Source organism: Psilocybe cubensis, chromosome 1 (genome assembly GCF_017499595.1).
Source record: "Psilocybe cubensis strain MGC-MH-2018 chromosome 1, whole genome shotgun sequence".
Lineage (NCBI taxonomy): Eukaryota > Fungi > Basidiomycota > Agaricomycetes > Agaricales > Agrocybaceae > Psilocybe > Psilocybe cubensis.
Window position 1 is genome coordinate 2,684,435 of NC_062999.1, and position 16,434 is coordinate 2,700,868.

General features: G+C 46.3%; 1 protein-coding gene across 1 annotated transcript; it reads right to left on the reverse strand.

Annotated features, from left to right (window-relative positions):
- Positions 1-14,058: 14,058 nt before the first annotated feature.
- Positions 14,059-15,764, reverse strand: JR316_0000891 (uncharacterized protein; the record flags this gene model as incomplete). The annotated part of the gene is made up of 3 exons (XM_047886705.1): positions 14,059-14,154; positions 14,192-15,574; positions 15,693-15,764. The coding sequence occupies 3 exons, from the start codon at positions 15,762-15,764 to the stop codon at positions 14,059-14,061; spliced, it is 1,551 nt and encodes a 516-aa protein (XP_047754451.1).
- Positions 15,765-16,434: the final 670 nt, after the last annotated feature.

The window sequence follows — 16,434 nt, forward strand, 5'->3', positions numbered from 1 at the left end:
CGGCTCATGTACATTGTGTATTTGTCTATGTGTTTGTTGGAGGTGCGTCTTGATAAGCCCCAGCTCAGGGCCATGGCGAGGTCAACGGTAAGAATGACGAGTTTATGAAGCTGGGAATCCCTTTGTAAAGAGCCAGAGGGCTTCTGGGTGGCCAAGATTTGAATGAGCGACACCGGTAAATCAAATTCAATCACCGTTCTCCACTGGTCGGCTTTTAATTTTCCATGGCTAGGAGATCCAAATTCTTTAGGGAGATTAGCTTGCCAGGATGGACGAAGGGTCAGTTCCGAGTCCTGACGAATGCGGGCCAGCATTTCTTTAGTTATGATGGGAACGGGCTTGTACTTCGTTTTCTTGATCGGTCGTTTGGCAGAATGGTTGTCTGCTTCGGTAGACATAGTACCCGGGCCAGCTTGAAAGGAAGGAGTGTTTCCTCCATCTAGTAGATTCGATAGTCCCATGCTTTCCGGTAAGTCAATCAAAGATAATCCTTTCGAAGAGATATCTTGGCCCTAAAAAGCGCGATGAGTGTGGTAAAAGGAAGAATATTGATTAAACGAACCAATAATGCGCCAATATAATCTTTTTTCCGGCGACCATTCTTGTGCAAAGGCACAGTAACATCCTGTTCTTTACAAAGATGGCTTAAAGTCTTCATATCAAACTTATGCAACTGACTTGGTGATCCGGTTGAAAGGGCGGTTCGAGCTTTATCCATCAAGATGGGAGGAGGGGATGGCTCGTCGTTGTCGTCGTCTTGTTCTGAGGGAAGACCTTTCATGTTGAGACCAAGCAGGTCCCTGCAATGACGAGGAACAACGCCGAGAAGCAGAACATGAAGTCCGTCTGTTATTGCCCATCTGCTAGGTTGCCAGTACGGTAAGAGAAGCAATGCAGACCACCGAACGCCGTTTTTTCTGGCAAGAAGCTCTTGCTTCTTAAAAGATGGCGCTGCCTTCCATTCTTCGGCGTGTATAATATGTTCGGCACGACTTAATCCAGGGGGCCATTTAACACAGTTCAAATTGTGAATCTGGTTTCGAGGCAGTCGGCATCTAGAGCAGAAATAATTGCTGCTGTGAGAGATGTGCCCAGTAACCTTTTTAGACGCCAATGTGTCGGCAATGAGCGGAATGACTGCCGAACGACATATACGTCCATTGGCATATTTGAATGTACGGGAAAAGTAAGTGCCAGGATGATAGGATGTGTTTAAATCATGCATAAGGGGTGTGATAAAGGGGTTGATCGCGTCAAGGGCGGGTTCTTGAGGGCCAGGGATAATTCCGCATAGGTAGATATTTTCTTCTGAGTATCGGATGTCGGGGGGAAGACTCAGGCAAATCATTCCCACGACGCCAGTAGACACTATCTTTCCCGACGCCTTGTTGGTGTGAGGATTGTACCAGTCTGTTGCAAGTGACCAAACAAGACGAAGTTCTGTGCCAGTGGCTCGAAGAAAAGGCTCGCCTGAACGATCAAGAAAATCTCGAAGCTCACTGGAACCCATAATGTCTGCAAGCTCTGTTTCGAGGGGACTGGATCCGGTTGCGCAGCTCTTTTTCATGTAAGACTCAATGGCGTCCTCTATTCCTGGTCTAGAAAGCATGGCAGCTACGTGATCGTTGAAGTGATGATATGAATATGGTTTTATGGGGGCTGGAGTCGCTTTTCCACCTTTGGATGTAAAACCTTCTGCAAGGGATGCCCCGCATGGCTTACCGTATCTAACCTCGGTGCATTGTAAAGGATATTCCGGTATGTCTTCCCTGTGGAGAGTTGGGGGATACAGGGAACAACAGTTTAAATCAGGGCAAGTTGCATAAACAGTTACGTCAGGCTCCAAATTGTCGAAAATATTGTACACGGTCCGTATATCCTTTGGGCTATGTTTTGTTGCGGCAGAATCTACCCTCGGCTGTTCCTTTGAGCCGTAGACTTCCTGCAGAATATGTTCCCGAACTTGCTTCGATCCAACCAGGGAAGAGCCGGATGCTGCCTGGGAGCTTCTGTGGAATAGGTTTTGTAAAAGCACATTGAAAGACGAAACCAATGACGATGAAAGAATATTTTTAAATTTAGTCGCATTTCGAAAGTATCGACCTGCCATGGGGTCGACATTAGACAGGTTTAACGCAGCGTAAAAGAGGGAACTAACCCGTGTTATAGAACTCTGGAGTATCGGACTGTTGCGTTCTCCGAGTGCCTTGAAGAGGCGAGAGAGAGAGTGCGTCTGAGAACTGGCTCTGAATTCGATCAACTATGTCGGTCTCTAATGTGTGGATAACACCTATAATTCAGCCTAAGAAACACACCGGGCATATGGATTGTGCAATTATTATGAGTACCTTGCGCGTTGATTTTATCAACCTCAATATTAGACGTTGGGGGAGACACCTTCACGACGGCATCGGAAGATACAAGGATTGAATTCTGGCGGTGCCTTATTTCCGCAAGCGTGAGTTTGGATTTCTTGATGCTGGATGCCTCTGGCCGTTCTGCTGTCGAGGTTTGGACAATTTGGGGAACTGGCTCTTAATGCATCGCGTTAATATATAAGTATTTGGAAAGAATGTAAGGTGATCACTTCTCTGGAGCTCGGAATGTCCGTCATCGTCGTTTCTCAAGCTCTCTTGATACTCCGATATACGCCTCGCCCTCTCAGCAGCGCTCCTCCCTAGACGACGTGGTCAGCATATATGCAGATATTCGGAACGAGGGGCGACCTTTACGCATGTCGCTATCGTGGCTAGGATCAAGATCTACGTGAGAGGTTGCAACCGGCGGTGTTTGATTTGCTAGTGGTGATTAGTATATCATTATCCCTACAACATGCGTGATCCATGAAGTTGTAAATAGTGATGACGGAATCAGCGTACCTAATATGGAAACTGCATTGCGAAACAGTAATCCGGTCTCTCTACGGCGTGCTTGTGAACCTGGAACTACTTGAAAGTTACCTGTTTGACACCAATCGATTGCTGGAGGGGATCATATCACACATATTCTTGCCGGGAGTCATTTCACTGCCCACCCATGGTCTTAAACTATAGCGAATCAGCAATCGAACTTCCTCTGGAGATAATAGAGCTCATAATTGACGAACTCTTCGCCAGAAATGATAAAGCCACCCTGCACAACATCTCGCTTACATCGCGTCGTTTTGTCAATCGTTGACAGAAAAATCTTTTCCACACGATCGATCTCGAAGACAGGTGCATGTCAGCGGAAGAATATTATCGAAGGTTGTTCTATACAGTGTCGACGACACCCAAGATTTGTGAGTACATAAAGGAGCTCCGCCTCGTGGATACCTACGTATGGAACAAGGACGAGGATTGGTTGTGGTTGGCGACAGAGGACAGTATTTGTGATTTATTGGACTACCTCCCCAATCTAACTTCCTTTTTTCTCAAGGTCAACACTGGTACCCCAAACTGGACAGCTTTCCGCCAAATATCCACAGAACTTCGTATCGTGCAACTCATACATCGCCTTAAGCTTGATATGCCAGCATCGTTCTCGACACCATTTTCGCAAACACTGGGGACCAACTATGTTCCTCAGGATCATGAGCGCGTTTACATTGAACACATGATGTTAGAGCTAGAAACCCTAGTAGAACCTTGTTAGTGTGAGTCACAAGATTCCGGTTTCAACGTCACAAAAACTCATGGTGGAAATGACACATATTCAAGGAATTCTGAATGATGCACAACAGAAGAGACGTTTTCTTCAAAGTTCTATCTTTCACCACCGTCGTCTACTCACGCCTTTTCGTTGCTTGCCCGACGACGTTCTACAAGAAATATTCTTATTCTGTCTTCCTACGCGTCACAATGCTCTTATGCATCTTCTTGATGCACCGCTCCTGCTCTGTCAGGTATGTCGTCGGTGGAAAATCGTTGCTTATCGGACTCCGCGTCTCTGGGCCTCATTACATATTCCACTTCCATTTAATATTGTCCCTCCAGCCACAGATAGTCTGGAAGACTTACAAAGCTACGGCTCCCATCTCTCGGCATTTAACTGCAGGATTGCTCAGCATTGCGATTCGATACGTGCATGGCTTCTCCGTTCAGGATCGTGTCCTCTCTCGCTTTCACTGCATCCAACGCTCACATACCCATTCGATGCCAAAATCTTTTTGAAACCTTACCTCGAGACGATTTTGGATTTTTCATCCCGGTGGTTTAACCTTGAGCTCACGATTCTAACAGGAGATTATTCGACCTTTTTCGCATCTATACCGTATTCGGCGGTTCCCATACTCAACACATTACACATCTCATTCGTCCAGCATTGGCAAGGCTGGGGCCACATTCATGATCCTTTATGGACCTCAAGCAACCTACTTGATACACCAAATCTTCGTATTTTGCATTTCTACCATTTCCCATTCCAAATACCATTGCTCGACATCAACTAACTACCACAACAACAACCCCGCTTCGGTATTTCATCAACGGTTCTGCCTTGCTCTCGATGTCGAAGCGCATCGCGGACCATAGCATATCTTTCGTGCTCATCGTTAGATGGACATGAATGAATCCCTGCTTACTCTGCTGCGTGTATTGTTTCATATTGCCTTGCTCTCGATGTTGAAGCGCATCGCGGATCAAAGCATATCTCTCATTCTCATCGTCAGGTGGGAATAGATGGATCCCTGCTTATTCTGCTGCTCGAAAAATGCTGTCGAAGCATATCTCTCATTCTCATTATCCCTGCCTGTACTTTTGCTCTCAATTCTGCCTGGGACCTATGTCCCTTTTGACTTCTTGTCAGGCCTTGTGTCCCTCATAACTGTCCTCGGTCCTGGCAACCCTTATATTTTTTGCTTGTCCCGCGTCCCTCACAAAGTCAGAATGGGCATGGTGTTCAAGGGTGTTCACTCCCAACAAACCCCCTCTGGACCCTGTAAACAATCATAATGAATTTGTCTTGATATGTAAGTCCTTGAGGCATTGTCCCGCCGAGGTCTGTTTCAAGTTAACAAAGAGGGTCTGTCTGATATTCATCAGCAATCTGAGAACAAAGACTTGTGAGAATCAAGCGGCTCCCATATATATTGATGTATAGGCTTTAAATTTACTCAAATGGTCTGAATGATACGGAGATACTACTGCGTACCTAAGGTTCAGGCGTGAATGATGTGTGAGAAGCAGCAAATACATAGTTATACAGTGCTCCGGCTGGTTTGCGCCCGTAATTCTTAGTCGCATAGGTGCTAATCAGCGAGCCGGGTGCCTGAAAAACTGCAGGTCACCCGTTGCACAACTGCGTGCCCTATGATGACTTGTGTAGGACAGGGTTGGGTCGGGTCCTTACCGCTGCTACACACCGGGCGGCTTTGTTGAGGGCTGTCTTGGTAATCTCGTAAACAAACAAACAAACAAACCCTTGCATCCGACCCTCTCTCATTCAACTTGCACAGCGACCATCCATCGTGTCATTCTCCCTCACTCATATGCATGACTTTCCACCTACGCTATTCGTCACCTTGGCCACAATCAGGCGGCTCGAACTAAACGATCTCAAGGTGCACGATCTCTGCCTGACATCGTCACTCGGTGTTGCTCTCTGCCTTGCCACGATACCTATTCCGAGGTTGTAATCGCTGGTAATCAAGTCTGTGTCTTCCGCTACTCTGTACGTTCTGCGTAATATCCTGGATTTATACCCGCGACCCTCGCTCAGAACTTTGCGCGTAGCCCAGATGGACGATAAAGATGAAGAGATTAATGATCTTTGGAGTATAATGCAATGGGCTGCCGACACCATCACCGAATTAGAATGGCGACCTGCCACGCGCCCGCGCACACCTCGACTTGTCCCTCAATATCACTTGGGGTCTTGGTGTCGCACTTCCTTCCCTTGTCGTGGTGTAGCGTGATACTTTGCGTCCCTCCTGGTGGTGGGGTGTTTTGGGGGGCTAAGGTGACCAAAGCTTGTTGTTTGTATTGTGGAGAAACTCAACGTCTCGTCTCGCCTCGCGTCGTACGCGTCGCACGTTGTGTGGCAGATAAATATGACGAGAAAGCACCCGGTTGCTCTCTGACGCTGTCCATTGCCTCAATAGGTATCTCGGACGTCGGCCTTTGACCAAATTCGATCGGCTGGAGTTGGAAACCGATTGCGCATCGCGTCCTCGTATGCGTCGCACCATGTATGATAGATAATATGGCCAGAACCGCTCTTCGACCATATTTGATCCGTTGGAGTTCGCCATCGCGCGTCGCGTCCGCCACATTTGCAGCGGAGGGGGAAACCGTGACTGTGGGCAGTAACAAAAGGCGACTTCATGGTGATAACAACCGATGTGCACCACATTAATTCTCCTTGGGGGTGTGAGCCTCCTCACACAACTCACAGCGGAGGTTCTGTGTACAGATTCTCGCCAGGCTCTCATGTGTTGCTGTGCTGTGCCCGTGTTGGGTGTAATTATAAGTGGGGCGGGTAAGTAGGCTCATGTCGTTATCATTAAGACATCCAAACTATTCCGCGGTAATTATGTCTGTCTCTTTCACGTTGGATTCGATTCACCCAGTGTGGGTGGGCGTGTATTGTGGCGGTGGTTGTTGGTAGTGCAGTCAAAATAGCTGAGTACTGTTCGCTCTCTAGCATCCACACCATGCCAGCCCAGAAATACTCAGGCATGGGAATACGCTGTGGCTGGCGGTGAGGGTGACTATCTCTCTACTGTGACTCATGCCCTGTTTTTGTACATTGCACATCTACTGGCGCATTGTGCACTGGCCTGGATGCCCTTTGGGTTAATGGTGGTGATTTAGACCATGCAGTGCTGGGAGCACACGGCCGTTTGTGAGTATTATTTTCTCTTTTCCTATTTCTGCTATTCTACCTGCCGGTGGCCTAGGAATCCCCAGGCATGGGCATATACTGGTGCCGGCAGATAGAATAGACAGTAAAGATGTGTATTCTTATTTCTATACCTCCTGTTTCCTCGATTTGCGACTTGCATGCCTTCAATTCAACTCGCATGTCTTTGTTTCAACTTGTGTGTACCTTTGATTTGACTCGCTGCCTTCGATTTGCACGCCTTTGATTCGACTCGCATGCATTTGACCTACGTATGTTCCAGTTACGTGCACACATGAGCTACCCCAGGAATTTTCAGGCATGGAAATACACTGGTGCTGCAAATTGATGTTGCTCATACCCGACCTCCGGGATCTTTACGGGGCCAGTATCATGACAGTAGGCCCTTCTTTCTTTGGGCTTCTTCGTCCTGTCCACACAAACATCCCACGAGATATGTACGTGTGCTCGTGAGATGGGTTTTTCCAACATCATGTAATGTAGATTGGGTATACAGAGAAGTACAATTTCTCCGAATTTATGCTGATGTTTTCCGGAACCCAAATAACAACACCATGTGCAACCTGTCAACTCCAGAGGGTTTCTTGTTCGGCAAGTCTTTGTTACGACTTTGGCTCAGAGCCGTTGACGAAATGGAATGGCCCATAGTTGATTTATTCAACACCTGGTCGCGTCTTATATTGGACTCGTCACTGGCAGTAAACTCAGGAATGGTTATGACCCGTAACGTAGTTGGAGGAGGTAGATCACGCCTGCTCAATGAGCAACACAATCAAAGGGTCTCTGTCAGTTGGCCATGAGCAAATTTTTTGACAATCAAGTGTAAAGAAAATTGTAAATTGTTCCAAGCTAATACATTGCCTAACCTCTATATTTCGGTGAGCTAAGTGCGATGTTTCAGAGGTCGGTTGAAGAACGAATGCGATCCAGCCAAGTCAACAGCATAGGGAAATAAAAGTATGCGACGGCACCCCCAATGATGGCGAAAATGCATACAACAGAAAAAATTGTGATGCTTATCATTTTTAGAGGCGTCATAGTGGAAGTTTCTCCTGTCGCTTTGACAACATTGCGAGATTTTTTGTCCTTTATCTTCTTGTTCTACTCTATTGATTTAGCAGCGCTTCAATACTATGTAGAATTTGACGAACTTACAGTCCAAACATGAATTTTAGAAGGCCGGTTGTTGATAAAAGAAGTTGAAATGACCACGTCCCCTCGGGATGCATGAGATTTGGACTGAAAAACTGTTAGGAGGGCATTATTGGTATAATGAGCGCTTACATGGACGGCGATAACACGCTGTCTACCTTTAACAAGAGGAATTGAGGCGATTTCAAGAGGTTAAACTGGAGACATACCCAAATTTAATCTTCCTACAGAAAAAGTCCCTTGCGTTCTATACAGGTTAATGCATCCTTTTGCTGATGGAACAGCGAGAATTTTTCCATCTTGGAAGGAAGAGATTGCCTGAGAACAACAAGCCTCTATCTCAAATCTGATGATGTCGGTCTTGTTGAACTGTGTGTCATAGAGGTCAACTCCATCAAGTAAATTGAAGATTGCCAAACGATTCAAATTCTTTATGAAAATGGCGTATCCCCTACCAATGTGATGACAGCCCCAGGTGTTAGCACGAAATGGATCAACAAACCAACAAAGACTCACATATGGCGGTTGTCAGGGGCGCCGTCTTCGTGGCCGAGAACAATCTCCTCCGTTTTTGACAAAGAGAGTGTATTTGTAGGCGCATTGTCGTCGCCAATGTTGTTAATGGCATAACATTGTCTGCCATATCATAACATGCCTTAAACATCAGCAGAATAAAAGACACATAGCGGAGCTGGGACGTACACGCATGAATTTTCAAACACCCCAACTAACAAGTGAGAACCCGACGCTAAGAACGAGACAAACCTGGGCTCAGAGTAGCTGTTTGGGCTATCTAATAAATTAATTGAGGTTAAATTTCCTATATCAACGATGTCATTTTGACGAGCCAAATATCTGAAACGGAAGTTGAATGCACCATTGTTAGAAACACTCCACAGGGAAATACACTTCAATCCCTGTCCGAGTGACACAAGTCGCTTGGTTTCGGAACAATAATCCATAGATTGCACAGGAACCCGTGCCGCTCCATCTCCGTGAGCTGTTTTCTTACACCGTTCCACAAGCTAAGCTTAAGTAAATATAACGAGTTATAATTGGCATAAAACAAAACACGAGACCTTGTTGCCCTGAAGCGCAAGTATAGCGATCCTCCCTCTTGTTGATCCAACCGCCAATAATTCCGAAGTAAGCCAGAGTAGCTCGGAAACCCCACCAAACTCCATGTCGAAGACCAGATAGTGTTGGAACTTGGTAGCCTCTGAGCAATAATCATACAAAATAAGAGTACCGGATTCGGCTATGAATAGGGAGAGGTTAAAGCTTTGACTGGCCCCGTAAAAGATTATTGAAGCATACTTGCGGTGACAAAAAAACTACCGCTTCCAGGTTGTATTTTTAATGTGGTCAGTCCTTGATATCGGGTGTCATACACTCTCGAGAGTGTCAGATTAAGGTCCTACAGAACACGCCCCAGATGTTAGGACAGGCTATGGTATGTGGTGCTGCCCGTACTTACATTCCTCGAAAACAAGTTAATCGCCGATAAATATTGACCCATGTCGAGCTCGGATACGCAATAGCAAGATACAAAATTGTTTGGGAAATTTGATGCAGGAGGACATTAAGACGGGCGAGGTTCAAAAGTATAAGTATCGATCCACTCGGAAGTTATTTGGGAAGTTCCACCCTTATCCGGCACAGGGATGCGACACTTAGTAACCTCCTGGCACCAAAGCTACAAAGGGTCAGAGAACAAGCTCACAAGAACAGATCGTCTCACGCCGCAGTGCCAAGCGGGCGCCTTAAATTTTCCCCACAGGTGTAGGTGCGGTGATCGGACTTGTGTCCGAAAAGAAAATTATGTAACCTGAGACTTCAGGTTGTGCGCGACTTACAGGCCTCACAACGTCAAGTGGATGTGTTTTCAGACCAAAATTTCTCTTAGGACATCAGTATTTCTTTGTAGAAAATTCTTAAAGGTATGATACGGGGAGTTTTATTTCATAGGGTCATTCAATTTTTATTAATCGCTATACAGGTTATGAAGCGAGCAATCATAGTGGCAAGGTCCTGTGACCTCGCCCCAATTTCGCTCCACCTCCACCTGTGTCTTTTTGCTGACAATCCCATTCAATTGGAGCGCAATGCTATCGGTGTTCTATCTTGCGGTGCTTGCTGAAACTAGACTTCTTGCTTCTGAGACTAACCGTCTTCACATTGCAGATTGCGCCATGGATCTAGAAGCTGACACGATCCTGATCCAATTCGCCGTGACAAATGCGGCCGCCTATGAAAAAGATCAAACCATTAGATTGCACCTAATATCGGATCCCAAACAATCCGTGAATGCAGACAATTGACTTGTATGATCAATTTTGTCCATGTTCATTTGTTTAATTACTTTGATTGAAGTTACAGCAATAGCTCGACCCCGCAAAGTCAATGTTCTGAAAGCAGATATAAACAACGAAAGCTGAAAGTATTCGACTTGGTTCTTTATTAAGCCTCTCTGTCCTACTCGTCCCAAATTTACCAACTCGTCCACCTCCTAGAATGACATCATTTTTAAATCACCTTGTAAAGATGACCAACACCTGCATCGCACTGCTAGCGGTAAGCTGAGCGGTAGGCTGACAAAATCCGGGGCTCATTGATGTTCTGGCAGGAAAATTCAGTACCGGATCAAAGCCCCTTAAAAGACCAGGTCTTAAGAGAACTGCCATCCGTTTCTCAGAAACGAAAGAGGATGGAAGGAGAGAAAAAAGAAATCCTACGCAAGGTATTTTAATTGTTAAGTCGTAGCTGAACTATGTAACGCATCTTTTCAGAAGTGTCGTATTACATCATCGAAATTACAACCGGCGGCGGAGTTTCTAGAACTTCCTCACGACATCCACCATCTTATCATAAGCCAATTTCTTGATCCTGTCGACATTCTGTCGCTCGCGCATACCTCCAATGCTCTCCGACCTCTTTGTTATGACCTGTACCTACAACGTCAAGGCGTCCTTCAAATTGGTATTCGTTCTGCCAACATCTGCAAGCGCCACATGACTATCAGGATCACAGAATATATTCCTCGCTTAGCTCTTTTCATCCTTATGTCGGCCCTCTCCCCTGACCATTTTTCCCGAGTTCGCGCTTGCTTGTGGATTGATCTGGCCTCTCTGTTTTACTTCGAAGACATGCTATTCAACTTTCTTGAGGAATCACAACTTGTTGTCGCAGGTCTTTATTTCTCATATGGCTGCAAGTCCCTTCAGGCGCTTTCCTCCGAAGTCCCAGGACGGATGAGCAGACTTTTAGCCTCAATCGGTACATCCTGCACTCTCCTGCATATATGGGAACGATCAGAAAGCAACCAAGCCATGACCGCTGTGCGTTTTTCTAGGGCCAACTCCGGCTCTAATTGTATACACAATATTCACTGTGTAGCAGACTCTGTTCTCTCTATGGATTTGATGCTGTCCATTTTTGATTCACCCTCAACCCGTACCCTCGCGCCGCTGTTACTCAAAGGATCATCCATCACGTCTTTAGTGTTATCTTGTGCCAACACCGCCATACTCCTCAACATCCTTGATGACATACAAATGCCAGCGCTGTTGACGATGGGCCTTTTTGTTTTATCAGATTTGTCTGGAATCTCTTTCCCATCCCAATTTTTCTCTCGACATCCAACTCTACAGCGTCTAACTGTAACAAACAGCGGCAGTGAACCTGTCAATGACGTCCCTCAGGAATCTTTTCTCAACCTTCCCCCTCTTCATACCATCACCATTTCATCCAATTATTATGGGTGGACAATGACTGACGAGTCACTGCTGTCGTCCGTCGTTGTTAAACCGACCAATTTCCTTTGCCCCAATAACCACATTTTCTGCGATCAGGTCCGGTTGCTTGTGAGAGCAGCCACCCGTCAGTCAAACTCATCAATCCCACACTTCCCGTTTTGTCTACACTTCCCTGGAAGGATTAGATATCATACGCGGACATACGCCGACTGTATATGCTTTCCCCAGAGCCATGAGCAGCTCGCATTCAACATTTATGCTCTGATCATTCAGCTTCCCTCCATCGTTGTTGCTAGTTCCAAGTCAGAGGACTGGGCAGCTTTCAGTGTATGTCCTAATAATATGTATTCTTTAACAATGCGTTGATGCTTTTTCCGTATAGATCTACTTATCAAAGTGGCTAAGCTGGTTTCCTGACCTAAGGTCGCTTCGAATCACCTATATCAACTCTTCGGTCGACGCGGGCTCCCAACTATTGTTGGCGCAACGCCTGAAATCTCAATGTTGTACAAATCTTCAGGAGTTCGAATGCGGCACAGAAGAGGACCACACCTCATGGCATTTTCAACACAGTCATTGGATTCAAATGAGCCGGTCTCACCTTGGTACGGTAACTTTACCCATGTTTGCTCGCCGTGTAGAGTAATTACGGTTTATGAGGCTGTGGGCGTCTTATCTTTTTCGCAAATCCATATAAATGTGCTGCAAATTTTTTTAAATTTATAATAGTATAAAGCGAAAGTTCACTTGTGAGCGACATGACATGCGTGTTACTGAACATAAATTCTAAAGATACTGTGGGATGAGACTCGAACAAGGTGAAGGTACGAGCGAAATTTAGCGACCACAGGAGGCGCAGGTGCAGAGGTTGTCGAGGATAGAGAGGGGCGAGGCGGCGGCGTTGGAGGACGACTCGGAGCCGCCTGAGAGGAGCGGGATGCCGAGGCCCGGAGCGGGGATGGGCGAGGCGGTGACGGTGAGGAGGAGGGAGAATGCGAATTTGACGAGGGCAAACATTCTGGTTTGGTTCGGGATTGGTTCGGGATTGGGTTGGGTTGGGGTTAGGTGGGTTGAGCGAGTGAGTGAATGTGTGTGCTTGTAAGCGCGTGGTTTATCTGCTCTGCAAAAGGTGTTTGAATGTTGGGTTGTGAAATACTGAAACTTGCCCGTCCAGAGCCTGAGCTATCTATACGTCGAGCGGGCGGTGTTTGAGCGTTGCTCGTGGCGGGAAATGAGTATGCGAATCAACTCACGAAAGTAATAGAAGCTGTGAAGGTGTTGACGGTTACAAGAACTCGGGCGTTAGTTTTAGTTTTATAAAAGGAATGATAGATGTATAATAAAAATGACGTGCGGCGTCAGAACGATCGACGACTGACTTGACTTTTTGACCTGACTTTCCACGGACGGGCAGACGCGTTCTGGACGACGACGGCAAAGTACAGAAAGAAAAGAAATGTAGACACGAGGCAGGCCATGGCGAGGAGGAAGGAAAGCGCGAGTTTGACGAGGGCGAACATTCTGGTTTGGTTCGGAGGGTTAGGTGAGTTGGATTTGTGGTTGAGCGAGTGAGTGAATGTGGGTGCTTGTAAGCATGTTGTTTATCTGTGCAAAACTCGCCCGTCAAGAGCCTGAGCTATACAAGCTGCAAAGAAGCCGCCATCCGGCAAAAGCCGCGCTCACCCAGTCCTTCGCTTTGCGAAACAGAGGGAAATATTGCTGGCTAAGCTACCTAAAGTGGGCTCGTGCAAACTTACCCGATCTCCTGAACGAGGCGTCCGTCGACGGTCTCTCTGGAAAAGCTCGTACTTCTTGCCCCCAATATCTCCACCGCAAGGTTGAGGATTGCCCAAGGGTCTTGATCCACCGCATAAGCGGGTTCCGACTCGCAGAGCTAACGCGGTCTGTTCGTGGTGCGACTGTTCATGGTGCCGCTTCTACTCGTGTATGACGCCGCGCTATAACACAGGACCAAGGGTCAAAGGTACGATCAAACTTGTTTGAACGTGATAAATGAAGCCTTCCTTGTCAAGTTAACACGTAGCTAGTTGAGTCAGCAATTCCACGAAGCCGCCCACAAATTGTTTCACATGGTTGTGGATAGAGAGAAAAGCATGGATAAAAAGGACAAACTATTAAAGTACAGGATTATACAGGCGGTCCATACTACAAATGCAATTTCCAGCGCCCTCCGTCAATTGACCATATTCTGGGTTTGCTATCTATTATTGCCCCTGATTTAAATAAATGCAGGTTTTTACAGTATTGAGATCGGAGATGTTCAAGCGTCGCTTTCTCGGTAAGCTGAAGGTCACCTGGAAGCCGATCCACGCAATGGGATATGGTAAGGGACATCAGGTCCGGAAACCAGCGAAGCCATTTTCGAAGGTATAGCTATAGTACATGGCTGAGTAAATTGTTAGATATAAAAAACATAAACGTACATGGAGATCTGAAGTAACAGCGTAAACATATATGCGTAAGTCCTGAATGTTGACCGCCAGATCTTCGCTTACACCAGCAAAACAGGTGCATGTTTTCTGGGATAACATGGTTGTATGTTCCGAGAGAAATGCTGGAAAGTCAAGTACATGGGAGTAAGGGGGAGCGGGGGTTCCCTTATAGCGATTTATTGGCGCAATAAGTGACCTCATCGCAGTACAAATTGCACCACTAGAAGAGGGGATAATGGTATTCAGGGGGTGCACTTCGATGGAAGCTAATGAAGATACGTCAGTCATTGACCAGTTAGAGTAGTTTGCGGAGAACACGGCTGTAGTGAGAGGGGGGAGCTCGAGGACGGGGCGTTCACTGTATGGAACGGGGTTTGTCGTCAAAATATCCACTTCGTTCAGGAGGGAAATATGCCGCACGCGTGGATGTCGTGAGGAGAAATGAGGTGGGAGTATAATCGAGTGAACGTCGTTAACTGACACTGTCAACGTCTCCATGAAGGGAAGATGAAGATCCTGCAGTGCATCACAAATCATTAAGTTGGTAGGAGAGGTCAGGTTGAGCTTAACAATGGAGGTGGATCCCTTGAGTAAAAATGGAACAAGTTTCTGCATTGCATATGGTTGGAATAAGGACAGATCCAAGTCAAGTGATAGAAACTGGTTCATTGAGTCTTTCGCCTTAGACTCGATAAGACGGTGCTGACGATGAAAGGAGGTCAATTTCGAAAGGGCCCGTTTGCCCGACTTGCCAGATGGAGAAAGAAGTCCTCTCCTTGCGCACCGGTTCGATCTGGCGGCATATTGGGAGGACTTGCTACGAGAGCCATTCTTCTGGGCCTCCACATTGAGCGACATGCAACTTGTTCCCAACGATGCAAGAAGGGTAATAAAGACGGAGGGTAACCGCTCGGAAGTGCTGAAAGCCGGAAGGTCGTGATAATTAAAATAGAGGGAAAGGCTGAAAACACTGATGCGAGATTCCAAAAAATGACATATAAGGTCCGAAAAGTCAAGGAGCGAGACGACGTCCATGTCAATGCTCGCATGAGTAGCTGGCGAGAAATGATTTTCAGGAATCGCTGATAGTAGGATATAGATGGCCAGAAGAGGGACGCTATCCAGGATTTTAATTCGAACGCGAGATTGGCTGGTGTGGGTGACAACCTTGTGGTGAAGCAGATACATATCAACACATCTAAGGCGGAGGCCTTTGCATGTGCGTGCCATTGACAAAATGTCGTCAGACTCAAGATATTCGTCCATCAATAGATATTGTATATCGTGAGGAAGGGCCAGAAACTTGAAAGATGATATGACTTTACGCCTCTGAAATTTGGGTTCGGTTGAGCTCATGTCAAAGACATAAATTATCTTTATCAAACATACCTTCACCAATGAACACCGCACTACTGACTCATGATCAGTCCCTTCAGAAGTACACTGTGACGTTGTCAAGAACGAATATGATAGTTGATTGGTGATAGCTTACTAAGTTGTGCTTGCGTTTTCGGGAATTTGATGCAACCTTGGAGTAGCGCTTGAGAGGAGCAGATGAATTCATTGCAACGGTCTGAATTTTGATTTTTGATTTTCAAGACGAGTATTCTCAGCCTTATAACGACTTCAAGACAATAAAATACCAAGGAATAAGACAACAATTTCTTTATTACTTCGAGCAACGAATGCCGCCGCCGTACTTCTTGAATCAAAACGTCATGGGCCCCGAAGATACCGGGGGCTTTAAACTCAACTATCATATCATTCCGTTGTTCGTTTTGTCTGGTTCATAAGCAAGGGTCAAAAACAACACGGCAGGACACAAAAAGGATGCGGTATACTAGAAAACTCAACTATTGTGTAGCCAGCGGTGCCAGGGAGAGGATGGCAACCGTCCGAGTGTAATCTTTTTAGTCGGTTTTTCTGTATTTTAATCCATGGAGACTTTGAGACTAAGAGTCGTTTTGCGAGCGCTTCTCGTGCCGGAATGAATTGCAGGAGTTATTCTTAACATTGATCGTTGCATGTGGCGCTACTCAATAGGATGGCCCAACACTTTGACACAGTTTGACAGCAACTAAAATTTGGCGCATTGATTGGTACCAAGATTGGTGGAGGGTGAGAGAGTTCGTGTCGAATGCCAGATGATGTAAGCCGGTTACCTTCATGTTCAAGGTACATGCTAGTAAGCAACGGTAAACACAACTACGGCAGCAACGAAGCTGCCTTTTCGA